This window comes from Monodelphis domestica, chromosome 5 (genome assembly GCF_027887165.1).
Source record: "Monodelphis domestica isolate mMonDom1 chromosome 5, mMonDom1.pri, whole genome shotgun sequence".
In the NCBI taxonomy this organism is placed as follows: domain Eukaryota; kingdom Metazoa; phylum Chordata; class Mammalia; order Didelphimorphia; family Didelphidae; genus Monodelphis; species Monodelphis domestica.
Genome location: NC_077231.1, coordinates 309,473,090 through 309,487,548, shown reverse-complemented (window position 1 = coordinate 309,487,548; position 14,459 = coordinate 309,473,090). Strand labels below are relative to the sequence as shown.

The 14,459-nt window shown below is 37.6% G+C and overlaps 1 protein-coding gene across 4 annotated transcripts in view; it reads left to right on the top strand.

Moving 5' to 3' along the window:
- TAX1BP1 (Tax1 binding protein 1) overlaps positions 1–14,459 on the top strand; it is a 57,062-nt gene that overhangs the window by 18,390 nt on the left and 24,213 nt on the right. For all 4 annotated transcript variants that reach the window (XM_056800433.1, XM_016426492.2, XM_007505318.3 and 1 more), the window contains exons 5-7: positions 3,283–3,441; positions 13,955–14,103; positions 14,184–14,274. In XM_056800433.1, coding sequence (XP_056656411.1) covers positions 3,283–3,441; positions 13,955–14,103; positions 14,184–14,274 — 399 coding nt within the window. The remainder of the gene's footprint in view (positions 1–3,282; positions 3,442–13,954; positions 14,104–14,183; positions 14,275–14,459) is intronic.

The window sequence follows — 14,459 nt, the reverse complement described above, 5'->3', positions numbered from 1 at the left end:
CATCCTCATCTAAGATGGCTTTATAGAAAGACATTTGAATTAGTTTACTAGGTAGAAGATACCTTCTATGTGTGTCCTTCTTTGTATCCCTTTTTAGAATGTCAGCCTGGAGTAGAATAACCAGTTATGTGGGCTTGTCATTTAGTCTAATTTTAAAAAATGAACAAATGAAGTCTTTAATCACATAGTTTATATCCCTGGAAGCAGTGGGCAGTCATGCCTGCACAGGACCAATTCATGAGTTCCCCCTTCCGCCTCCTACCTCAGTTCTGTGGAAATGGAACTTTTTTTGTGGAGATTTTGATAGAGAAGGGGAAGTGACTTGCTCAAGTCACACAGAAAGGGAACAGCAAAGCAAAGGCAGAAAAACCTCTTCTGTCCTTATCTAGGGCTTTTTTAGTGTGCTGTCATTTTTGTTTAAGGCATATGTTGTATCAGTGCATTTAAAATAAAAAACCCCAAATGCCCAGAATCTATAAATTTCAGTTAAAAATTAATTGCAAGATTGGGTTCAATAGGCATGAAATTGCATTTGGTATAGTGAATACCCAGTAAGGAAACTCCCTTCACTAAAGCATATCTCCAGTGCATTCTATAACTCAAGCCCATTGCTAGGGATTTGCTTACGGGTTCCAAGAAGTCCCCTTTCCAATAAAGTAATTTATCTTTGGATTGTCAGCCTAGCTACAGGTGGCCCTCAACACTCCCAAGTGCAAAATGTAATTGGAGAACAAAAGAAATCACGATATCCTAAAAGCCCTCCCAATGGCATCTGAGTGACCAGTCTGACCCAGCTATTACTCCAAGACCCCTGTCAGTAAAGGCCACTTACTTCTTCCTCTGCAGAGGGCAGTTCAACCTCTGCTTCTTAGTGAGTCAAATCTGAGGTAAAGAACAGGCCTAAAGGCATTCTTGTTCCTCTGGATGGTCTCTGCTGATTGACAGGCCATGAAGATAAGCCCATCCTAATGGTACATTTTCCAAAAGGCAGTCCTTAACACCAGCCTGGGGGAGCTGAGCTTATAAAAGGGCTTTTAGACTACTGAGCTCCAGGCTCTCTGAATTCATGTATAAACAATGAATAGAAGGTCTCCCCAGACTCTGGGATTCAGATACCCCATGGAGCTACCTCAGTTCCCACATTTTAAAGAATGGGAAGATAGGGATAGTTTCCAAGGATGATCTCTCCCTGAGAACTCTGATGCCAGCAGTCTTTTTTCCCCACAGCAGGACTTTTCCCCACAATTGCCTACCCCTTTCCCTCTTCTCATTGGTGATCTCATCCTGGAACACTGGGCAGAGCACAAAATCAAGCCTTCCTTCCTTCTCCGGACCCTGATTTGTTCTTGTCTCTTTTTAGCTCCTTCTTGTGCATCCTCTTGTAACCTCCTTGAAGGCAAGACCTAGCACATAGTAGGGGCTTAAATGTCAGTGTGACAGATAAATAGTACCTGGAATATCTGTGATTCCATGAAAGGTCTTGGCCATATTTAATGTATGGAGTATATTTATTTGTGTTCTGTACAAACAAGCACTGAATACTAGAATTAAAGGACTTTTGGGGGCAAATCTCTTTATTTGACTGACACTTGAGCAAATGTATTCTTCCAAATGGTCAGAGTAACAGGCTCTCATAACTGATTATGGCAATGATAACTAACATTTACATAGTGCTGACTATGTACCAGACCCTGTGTTAAGCACTTTACATTTATTATATCATTTAATCCTCCCAACAGTTCTGTGAGGGTGCTAGTAAATCCTCATTTACAGATAAGTCACTTTTATTTCTCTTACCTCATTTTCAAGTGAGTTGCCCAGGGTGTCTGAGGCTGGATTAGAATTGCCTGCAGGCCCAAACCAAGTCTGTTGCTTCCCAAATTGCTGCTCTTTCTACTTTTACTGGGCTGCTATCCAACTCCTTCATAAAATAGATGATGAAATTCTTGCTAAGGAGTTTTTCCTCTGCAAGTCAAATCTACCCTCACATTTGCTACTTAGGGATATGTCTTTATTGATTAAAATTGGATTATGTAAATCTGGAGGTAGGAAAGAAATTCTGTGAATAATGGTTTTCCAGTATTAAAAGATCATAAACATTTTCCCATGTGGGGAATGTCAATTTATGTACCCTGACATTTCTCTTCCTGTGTGGGTTTAAATAAATAATTAAATTTCCAAGTGGCTCTGATTTCATCAGACCAAATGAATGTACTCCAAAGAGCTGACCACACTGGGTAAGAACAGATGATAACCTTTGGTTTGGGTCACAAACAACATTCTTAGGAAAAGAGCCCCAAACTTTAAGACTCTTCTCTGATTTGTGTAATTTAAAGAAGGATGTAAACATAGGCTCTTGTAATCCCAGCTTTAGTGTCAAACTTGGTGGGAGAAAATTCTTTTCCCAAGAAAACAGATTTTCATTTTTAAATTGGGGAGAGAAAAAGCAAGTAGTCAGGGCTGGAAGGTTTCTCTTAATTGTGTTTGTAGAGAAGAGAAAAACAGGACCAATCCTAGACTAGTCATTGGGGAGACTGAGGAGCATTCGGATAGGAGCAGAATCTGTAGAAAGCAATGTTTTAGAAGTCAAAGGAGAGAGATTCCAGGAGGAAAAAGGAAAGCAGAAGAAATATTATGTCATTCGAAATCATCAGCTCCCCAAATCAAGAACTGGAAGGCACCTCAGAATCCATCACATCTAATTTTATAGATGAAGATCAGTTAATCTGTTCCCAGATCACAAATGATACCCATCAGAGGTGGTCTATCAGCCCTGGTGCCCTACCTTCAGTTAGGGCTCTTTCTACTGGCCACACCGCCTGGTACAAACGAGCTTTCAAAACATATTGGCATACATTGATTGGTATTTGATACCCATAGCAGCCCTGAGCCTTCTGTGTAAAATATGGCTAATATGACTACTTTTCTTCTTCACAAGGTAGTTGTGATGATCAAATATTATAGTTGTCTCCTGGTCTACCATGAGGATGATAATCTGAGACATCATGGTGGGATTAGGCAGACCTGTTTTTCAGTAGAAGCGAATGTTCTTGAGGATCAGAACTGATTTGCCTTGGAATTTAGGATTAGACTCAGAATTAGGGTTAGCCTGGGTAGTGCCTTGCAAATAGATTTGTTAATTATTTGAATTAATCCACTATGAACATATATCTTTGCTTGAAATGTGCTTTGTTGATGTTTGATTTGTAGTCTCATGTGAAGATTATATGTAAATATATATCCACACAATAAACATTAATTTCTAAAATTTCTTTTTTGTAGTTCAAAATTGAGAAAACAATGAAAGAAAAAGAAGAGCTGTTAAAGGTAACTACTGTTTTGGAAAAGGAGACGGCTCAGCTTAGAGAACAGGTTGGAAGACTGGAAAAGGAACTTAACCATGAAAAAGAGAGATGTGACCAGCTACAGGCGGAGTGCAAGGTGAGTTGTGGAACTGACTAAGCTGATGAGAGAGAGTGTTTGTTTCAAGCACCTTTTTTTTCAAGACCCAATTAAATTGGCAAATACCAGGTATGGAAAGAAATCCTACTTAGATAGACATTTACACAAGAATAGGTCAGTCCCTATTAACCTTCTGTCATAGTGCCTTTTATGTTGTAAAATGGTTAAAATACTTCAGACTTTTGGTACCAGGCTTGGTAAGGTAGTTCATGACAACTATTTCCAGATGTTTTGATAGTAATTGCAGGATAGGAAGAATTTATTTTTATTTTGGGAATATTATAAAATATTAACTCAAAAGAAAAGGGCTCATAAAACGAAGTGACCAAAAACAATTTTCACAAAACAAATTTAGTACATTAACCTAGGAAATGGGATAGGACAGGTATTTTTACTCAAAAATTACAAAAACCAAATCGAAGTATCTTAATGGCCATGTAATTAGTTTTTAATTCTATTAAAACTGAAAAATTACAAGATAGCATTATGGAGTGGCTTCATTTAAGAATATATGCATGAAAAGTTGGAAAAGGAAAATGAATGAGTTAAATGTCAGTTGACATTGAAGGTTTACTTCTTGTATTACACAAAATATTGACTCTTTAGAATACAGAATGACTATTTAGCTAGTAAGGAAAGGGTTTTTAAAAATATTTTGAAGAATCTGAGGATTTGTGAAAATTTGGAAAAGTTCAAGAGTTAAAAAGGATTGATTAAAAATGATTTCTGAAATGTTTAATCTATTGAGCTATTTCTTAGTGGATAAGGAAAGACTATAGTACATGGTTATAAACAGGCAATTAATAAATCAATGACTTGGTTATGTTGTAATTAGGAAGTCAAGTGATAATTTTTATTATATAGATAATCATAGATGAGTGCCCTCTGAAAGGCAAAAAAGCCTTTTGTACACTTTCAAAGAATGCAGTGGCTTCTCTCAGTGACATCCTTAGTTTTTAATTATTTAATTTAATTATCATCTCTATGCAGGTAACTCAGATCTTGATAGCCAACCCCATCTTTCTCCTCTGAGCCCAGATGTCTGGAACTGTCCCTTTTCTTTCTCCCCAATCCGGTGCAGATACCAAACTTCCTTGTTTCAGTTGAAGCTACCATCATTCTTTTCAGTCTCCTCCCAGGTTTGTAATCTTCACCCCACATATCTATTCAGTTGTCAAGCATTGTTTCTCCTAAGTCCCTCAGAATTGTCCTGGATGGTTGCATTGCTGCTAGCAGAGAAGTCAGTTACATTCAATTGTACCACAGTGTATCCATCTCTGTGTACAACATTCTCCTGGTTCTGCTCCTTTCGCTCTGCATCAATTCCTGGAGGTCTTTCCAGTTCACATGGAGTTCCTCCAGTTCATCCTTCCTTTGAGCACAGTAGTATTCCATCACCAACAGATGCCACAATTTGTTCAGCCATTCCCCAATCAAGACACCCCCCCCCCCCGTTTTTTTTCCAATTTTTTGCCTCTACAAAGAGTGCAGCTATGAATATTGTATACATATTTTACCCTATCATCCAAAAACCTTACATTCTAATGGGGAAAGACCACAAGCCTTGGGTGAAGGTATCCAAGGGGTGATGACAAAGTCTGGAGAGTTGCAAACACAGGCAAGAGAGGAAGGAAAGATGAACATACCTGGACCCCTCCTCCAGATGGTAGCCTCAGAGGCAATGGAGGTCTGAGGGCCAAGTATGGAGAGTCAGAAATATGGTCAGGAGAGGTATTGACCTAAAATTAATTAGTCTCTTGTGTATTGGTTCCAAGGCAGAAGAGTGGTAAGAGCTAGGTAATGGGATGACTTGCCTAGGGTCACATAGTTGGGCCACACAAGTATCTGAGACCAAATTTGAACCCAGGACATTCTGTCTCTAGACTTGTCTCTCAATGCACTGAGCTACTCAGCTGCCCCCAAGAACTGAAATTGTAAATTTTGAAGAGAAGCTGGAAATTATTAACAGGGTATTCTAGAAGTCTTTGTGCAATTTTAAGCTATAAAAATTTTAATAGTAATGTCCTTGAAACTTAATTTTGGTGTCCCCAAAGTCTTCATGCAGTTTTTAGTTTCAATAGCTATGTATAACAACTATGTATAGGTACCCCTTGATTTATACAGTAAACTTTATTAGAAAATTGTCTAGACACCTATTAGTTCTACGTGCAGTAGGAAATTTGCCTCTTTTGTGATTCTTTTCATAAAAATGGGAGCTTTTAAGGGAGCAAATAAGTAACTTCTAAAATAATTGTTCTTGAATTACAAAGAACAAATCTGAATGTTCACATATCCATGTCATCAGGTAGTCCTTTTAGGACATTAGGTAGTCTTATGTGTATAAAAATGGTTTAGGGGAAAAGTGCCTTGAGGTCAAAAGACCTCTTTTCCTTTTCCTGATCTTCTTAGAGTTTGCTTTACCCACAGGTAAAAGGGTGGAGTTGAGAAATGAACCTTCACTGGCTATTCCTTCCTTCAGTGGCAAGAATCCAGCTGCTACCTGAAATCCTGGGGACAGTTACAAGGACAAACCAAACCATTCTGCTTAAAGATGGCTTTTGGGGGAATTTGTTCTAAAATAGGAAGAAAGAAAGAAAGAAAGGGGAAATGTTCTGAACTTTCTCTAGTTGTATGGGGGAAAAGCAGATCTTCAGATCAAGTTTCTCAATCTGGCTTTCTCTCCATAGCTTACACATAACGCAGCCCTTTTTCTTCCTACTTCCCACAAGAACTCCTTATTTCCAGTCAGCCCAGACTCCTCTCTTTTCTGCATATCTTAGTACTTTATACTACCTCTGCCCTTTGGTTAATGCTGTTCTGTAAGGGATTAATCTTCCTTTTCTACATTTAAATCCAACTTTCTAACCATCAAGATTCATCTTCATGAAGCTTTCTTCACTTAACTGCTGGCTCTGTTTATTCACATGGTCTGGTCTTGTTGATTAATGAGAGCATGCCTAATAGAGCTTGTTTCTCTGCAAGCTTCTATGGGGGGAGAAAACTTGCGTTTTCTGTTTCATTCTTTGCTCAACTAGTAGCTTGTGCCTGTACGCTCATAGCAGGTGTTCAGTATAGACTTGACTTAACTGAAACCAAAAGAATATTCTATAATCTACTGTCAGCTATTATCTTACAAAGGGAGGAGATGTAAATATGAAGGATTGTTGGGTGAGGTATTTTCAGAGATGAAGAAAACTGAAGTACAATTGTTATTGTCGAAGCAGCTAACAATTAAACTTTAACTAATGAGAGAAATAGAACATCATTTGTGACTCAGAATAGGAAAAGGAACATGAAGAGTGAAAACAGTAGAATTTAGGTCAGGTTGTTGAAACATCGTGACTGTCTTCCTGTCACTTATAGATGAGTTGGGCAAAGCCAGTCACACCTTTGAGGCCTTTAAAAAAACAAACAAACAACCCTACAGCTTTCTTTTTATCAGTCTTAATTTTTAAATTAAATTTTAAAATTATTTTAAAGACCTTTTGGGTATGATTCAGTTTATTAAGAAAAAAGGTGAAAAGCATCTGATATAACAAACATTTATGAAACCGTGCAGAATATTACGCATTGGGAGAGAAGGTTCTAATAAGATGGTTTCTATCCTCAAGGAACTTGTAGTTACCAACAGGAATAATTGATACACAGAACTGTGTTGGGATTAGAATACAAAATACTATGTAAGATCTGATGGGGGTCAGGGAAGGTTCCAGTTGTTAGGCTTTCTAGGCTGACTGCAGAGAGGCTGACTGGGCATTCTAGACATAAGTAACCATTTGAGCACTTTGGGGTCCAGGCCAACTCATCCACTTGGGTACTCACATCACATTCCATGTTCTGTTTAGTGTTTTATATTCCATGCCAGAATGTTCTCCCTTTAGAAAGACACCATTTGGAATTCCTTCATGAGCTTCTTGAGGGCAGGGACAGTTTTGGTTTTGTCTTTTTATACTGTACTAATACCTCAAGAAGTAGTGCATGTTTCATAACTGTTTAAACTGAATTCTTTTCTTTTTTATTTTTAGTTCTGAATTTTTTCCTCATCTGTGTCTATACCCATTGTGAAAGCAAGAGAAACAACCCCATTATGTTTATAGTGTTATGATAGGATTTTGGGGTAAGGGAAACACAAGAGGAAAAACATATAAAAATCTATTGTTTTGGAAGGGAAAGGAATAAGAGCTTGAATAAGGGCTTAGGGATTTACTTATGCTTATTCTTATTTAAAAACTAACTATGCTAAGTATGTTTAGAGTAGGTTAGAGCCAGGATCTGTTGTTAGATGTCCAAGTGAGACTGAATGCTGCCAGCAGTTAGATACAGGAATCATTTCTCAGTTCAACACAAGGAAAATCCTCTTCAGACCTTCCTCTTGACTAACTCAGGACACCAGAAGAATCGTTGGGGCAAGATGGAATCTTGCCACTCAGGCTCCCATGTGACCCTTGGTCACATGCCACTGTCAATCATACCCAGGTTTGCACTTTTCTGTTTTTGCACAGTTTTGCAAATTGCAAACCATCCTTTATCATAATTCCCCCCTATTGCATGAATCAAAAATTGTGTTGGAAATACTATTTTTGAATTTGTGCACAATCTTAAATACTTAACAGTTACCTAAACTAAGAAATCTACGCAAAATAACAAACAACCTACACAGAACTATCTTACTTTTAACTTACACTCACCTATTCTAAAGAATCTTAACAAGAGAAAAGGAAAACAAAGTAAATAATGAACAAGTACAAAAGTCAAAACAGAAGCCAAATCAAAACAACAAATAACATCGAACAAAAGATGAACATAATAACTTCCATGCAATTATCAGACTTAAAATACTCTTATCAGCTAAAACAGAATAATAGTCAGAACAATTCCTGCATTAGCCATGTCAAAAAATGCTTATTTGTAAAAAATTATTTGTCTCAACAGGATTGTTATAGTAATTGTTCTCTTGGTTCTTGTGCAGTTTGCATATAGATTTTCCCAGGTTTTTCTGAAGCCATCTCCATCATTCTTAGAGCACAGTAGTGCTTTACATACAAATACCATAAATTGTTCAGCTATTAGTCAGGTGAAAAGCATCTCCTTAGTCTTTAATTTGTTAATATTATTAAATAATATTTTTGTTTTTTATGGATCTTTTCCTTTTTTTATTTAGCTATAGTTTTATACTATAGTATAGTTTCCCTCTGAAAACTGCCTATTTATATCCTTTGGACATTTATCAATTGGAGGATGACTCTTCAACTTTGGAATTTGGATGAATTTCCTGTATATTTTAGAAATGAGACTTTTACCAGGCTAAACATGCTATGAACATTATTTTCTTAACCAGCTTCCTTTCTTATTTTGGCGTCATTGGTTTTGCTTATGTAAAACATTTTGAATTAATGCAATGAAAATGGTGCTTTTTCACTCACATGAAATTTCTTGTTTTGACCATGAATTCCCTCACTATCCATAGAACTGAGTTAATTTTTTCTATGCATCTCCAATTTCTTCATGACATCACCCTCTAAATTGTGTCTAAATTACACACCACATATTTAGATCTTATTTTGGTAGATGATGCAAATGTTGCTTCAGGCCCAGCTTCTGCCAGAATACATTTTCCAACAGTTTATGTATAGTGAATTCCCCCAGTAGCTAGGATCTTTGGTAAAAGGAATTAAGGTATTTGAAAGAAGTTTACCAAAAGCCTTACACTTTATTTTTTTTTTAATATATTTTATTTGATCATTTCCAAGCATTATTCGTTAAAGACATAGATCATTTTCTTTTCCTCCCCCCCACTTTATTTTTACCAAAATAAAAGTGTAAAAGAGAACCTGAAGAATAATTTGCTTGTATGCCATTATTTCCATTTCCATTGAATTTCTGTAGGAATAATAATGTACATGGATTGAAAGCTATAACCTTACCATTGTCCAAAATATAAGCTCTCATTGTTCTTGTTTGCTGATTGATGGTAAAAAAAAAAATATCCTCAAACTTTAGATGCAGTAGAGCAAAATATAACTCCAAAAAGTTTCTCATCAGATGTCTTTTTCACAAAAATCAAAATGATTCCTAGAAAAATTTACCTAGAACAACCAGGTGGGCAGAAATGGTTCTTGTCCAGTTCATGATGTGCATGGACAATGAATTGGGGTCCCAGTGCCACAGGCAGAAGGAGAGCGGGCTAGATGGAATGTAGGAGTTGCCACACTTCTGGCCACATACCCCAGGGAAGCCGAAGATAAAGTTCTATTTATTGTAGGCTAAAATGCTGATCAGAAAAAAAAAAACCTCAAAATAAAATGCAGATCAGAGGACTGGAAACTGGATTTCTATCAATCCAGGGTTAGCATGAATGTGATGAAATGATTATGCTGTGAAAAATTATGGAGAGGTCACCGAGACACCAGAACTTTTGAACCAAGTGACTCAGAGAAGAATGAGTGGACCTTAGAAAAGCAGGACATGCCATACATAACTGCAGTGATGAGAATGAGAACAAATCATGGAAAGGAAATTGAACAAATTGATCCAGAGATCAACCCTGGAGATGGGCAACTATACTTCTTCCCTCACTGCCACTTGATGGATGGTTGTAACCATCAAGTGGGTTATTGTTATAGTAGATGGTTATGGTTTTTTTCCCCCTTTGTCACAAGGAGGAATTTATTCTTGTGATAGGGAGTAAAATATTTTTCATGCAGAGAAGAGATGTTAGTAAAACATTTGCCAAAAATTTATGTCACTTTGAGCTGCCACAACAATACATCACAGAAATGATAGCCAAATCTGGTCTTATGAACTAACTTTTAAGCAGCAGTGTTCTTCTGGTGATACTCTGGGACTTGGGAAATACCAAGTGTCCAAAAAATTGTGGAGGGTCCCCAGAGGGCAGTTTGTGAGGCCCAGGCGGTGATACCAGGTTGTTAACCAAGAATTCTGCAGAGAAAGCATTGTAAACAACGTTATCAGAGAAAGTTGTGACCACATTGAAGGCTGTGCTGCTTTGTCCTTGTATTCCTATAATTGGGAAACTCCCCAATACTTTGATACATTTGGAGGTTCTTTTAAGTGGACTTTCTCTGGCTCTTTGCTGAGTTTTATTGGTAATACTTAGAAAATGATTTGTGTGGATCTTTGCTGGAGGCATTATTTCAGTTGCCTATCTTGGCTTGGCAGAGTCTGCCCTGAAATCTTGTCCAAACAGCAATGATGATGATTCTTCTTTTTTTTAAAGCTTCTGCTTCTTTTAGCCCTCACTCCTGCAAATAGTAATGAGGACAATGGACAGTCTTTGCTTTACCCCTGGTCAGATTAGAAAGGACTCTAGGCCATCCCTGACCTCAAATGACTCCGTTTTCTGGCAAGCAGGTTAGATACAGATCAATAGAAAATACAGGGAGGTGGGTGTGCAAAAGAGGTTAGATCATAAAGGACTTTTTTTTGTTTGTTTTTCTTTCTTCTTTTCATAAGGGACTTTAAATACCAAACAGAATTTTATGTTTGCTCCTGGAGATAATACGGAACTATTAGAGGTTGAGTATGGGAGCACCATATTTGGACTGGTGTTTTGGAGATGAAGAATGGAATGGACTGGGGAGAGGTTTGTAGCAGGCAAAGGACATGTGGGCCATCAGAGGGAAGGCTCTAGAATTAAAGAGACATTGAGAAGGCCTTCTACAAGAAGGTGTGATTTAAACTGAGACTTGAAGGAAGCCAGGCAGAAGGAGACATGGGATAGCCTGTGAAAATGCCTAGAGTTGGGAGGAGAGAGACTCTTGGAACAAGTAAGAGGGCAAGCAGGATGGTTAGGGGCATTGAGGCCATTTCATATGAGCCTTAGTTAAAAGAAGTGGGGATACTTAGTAATCTTGGAGAAGACAAGTTTAGGAATAGATTTTTTTCAGTGATAACTGGTCCATGTGTAGATCATTCTCATTTTAGAAAGCTAAGAGTAAAGTATGGGGCTTGTAGTTTATGATGGTCCTCTTGATTGCTTTTTAGGAATACTGTTGGGTCATTTTTTATCCTTGGTAGTAGGTTCCTCTAACTAAGGGCATTTTATTTATTTTTGTTTTATTTTCATTTATTTTTTCAGTTTTTAATTTTTATTTAGAATATTTTCTCATGGTTACATGATTCATAATACCTGCTCCCCTGCTCTCTCCTCCCCTCTCCCAAAGCCGACAAGCAGTTCCAATGGGTTATGTATATATCATTCATATTTAGGCTATTCATATGTGCAGTAGCGTGATCTTTAACATCAAAACCCTAATCACATCTCTATTGTACTAGCATATATTTTTCTAATGCAATTCTGCTCCCACAGTTCTTTCTCTGGATGTGGATACATTCTTTCCCATACTGTCCCTCTGTATTGTCCTGGATCCTTCATTGTTACTAGTAGCAAAGTCATTTATATTAGATGGTGCTACAATGTATCCGTCTCTGTGTATAATGTTCTCCTGGTTCTGCTCCTTTCACTCTGTATCAATTCCTGGAGGTCTTTCCAATTCACATGAAATCCCTCCAGTTCATCATTCAATAGTATTCCAACACCATCAGATACCACAATGTGTTCAGTTGGTCCCCAATCATTGGACATCCCCTCATTTTATAATTGTGACTATGAATATTTTTGTACAAATTTTTTTCCTTATCTCTTTGGGGTACAAATCTAGCAGTGTTATGACTGGATCAAAGGGCAGGCATTCATTTAAAGCTCTTTGCACATAGTTCCAAATTGCCCTCCAGAATAGTTGAATCAATTCACAACTCCACCAGCAGAGTATTAGAGTCACCGGGGGCATTTTATAAGCTTTTACAGACTGTAGAAACCAGGTTCTCTTCTGTAAGCACATTCTTTACTTTCAAGCTTTAGACTGAAGCTTTTTTTTATTTTTATTTTTTAGAAACAGTTGAACAACTTTCATATTCCTTAAAGCAGTCAGTGTTCTAACTCCAAATACATCAACTGAGTTACATTATGCCAGTTATTTTTTAAATTGCTAAGCAATAATGATCAATAGCTTTTTAAGTTGCTAGTTGGTAGGAAGCCTTGTGTTCAAATTGTGAATGTTAGGAATGAATTCTTCAGTAAAAATGATTTGTTTTAGAAAAGTTATTTATTGCCTGTTAAAAATGTTCTTTGTTAAGACTATATGCTTAAATTTGCTTATTCCTTAGAACAGTATTTTTATAAATTCCATTGTTGCTAATAGGCTTCATATAATTTGTGGATACTTAATTGTCTTTGCTAATGGAAGGACATAGTTAATGATCATACTGACCATATGAAACCACATGCTTTCAACTTTTTTCAGTCTCCTGATTCAACTTTTTCTATCCTGAACCTTATAGAAAAGCTAGTCATGAGAAACAGTATTGATCTTTTTTCTTCTCCCTTCTAATGCCTGCCCTCTGCTGGAGAAAATGGTGAAATTATTCCAGGCTGGAGGACAGAAAGGATTGGGCATGGCTATCAATTTATAAAAACCATTTAGTAATTTAGGTGGGGAAATAGAAATGATGATCTGTGGAAACTAATTTCTTGTTGCAATGACTTATGTACTCTGGCTTGAGACTAGAGAGAGCTGCTAGTATGGGATACTTGCTACAGAGATAGAGAAGTACTGAGAGATGCTGGTACAGGGATAGAGAGATATTGCCACAGGGGAATGCTCTGGGGTCTGCCTACTGATCTCTAATGGCTGATGGATCAATACTTTCCTAACCTCCTCCTACCCTCTTCCCTCACTCCCTCGATTAACCACCCACTTCTGGAAGCCTTTTGGCTCCCCCCCCCCCCCCCCCCCCCCCCCCCAGTGAACTATGAAGATACTCTCTTCTCTTCCTTTTTCAAGTCATTGGGTTTATTGGGAAACAGGATGAGAAACTTAGGTAAGAAGGATGCAGGTTTCCCTAATCTATAATGAGGGAGAATTTGAGGGTTTGGGAAAGTCATAGCTGTGACTTAAGATAGAGGGACAATCAGAGAGGTGGAGGACAACTGTTTAAAATCTTTCTTCTTCACAAAGTCATCAAGATCTCAGTTTAATTTCAGAAGCGTCCCCCTCCCCCCCAAGGGTCCTTCAGTCTTTGACAGAAACTAACAATATCAGTTTAGGGCTTCTCTCCTTTAGCCAGCCACCAAGAAAGTCTCTCCTTCGGCCTGGCTTTCCTCCAAAGTCAAATCTCAGAGAGAGACCAGAATCAGATCCTCCTTTGATCAGAGAGCCCAAAACCAAGCCAGCCCCCCCACAAGGGTCCTTCAGTCAGGTTCAACTGCCTCTCCTGGGAACATTCCGTTTGGAACCTTCTTGATTGACAGACAGGTCCCCAGCCTTATTTCTTGCATGTTGGCTCGTCCTGCGACTCTCTCTTCAAGTCTCTACCACAGTGGAAAGATTGACTGCCATAATAGTTAACAATATCTATTAATTTTTGCATTTGGAAGCACCTCTCTTATTCTCATAAATGCTTTTTTCCATAGGGTCTTGTTGAAGCATCACAAAATCTACAAGTGGAAAGTGAGGAGCTTAAAAAGAAACACAGTGAAGCAACTTCAAAAGTTCTCCAGCTAGAGGAGGATCTTATGACTGTGACACAGAGAGCGATCACAAAGGAGACAGATTTAGACAAGTATGAAGGGTTGTTATTGGTGATTTCTTGATTTTCCAAAGTAGTTGCATCTCTGATATTTAAACTTCATGTTTTCTTAGTTTGAAAGACAAACTCAAGAAGGTAACACTTGAAAAAGAGCAACTAGAATGTCAGTTGAAGACTGAAAAGGATGAGAAAGAACTTTATAAGGTAATATTTTTCTTTTGAATACTTCATAATATGCAGAAATTGAACTTAACTTATAAATTCAAAATAAAGTCATCTTAAAATTAGTCACCAAGAGGGAGATTTATTCTGTGAAGATGCTATTATTTCCTAAGGGTTTTTTGAGGAACCTGTTAGAGCTTAAAATTGTAGAATATTCAAACAGATTC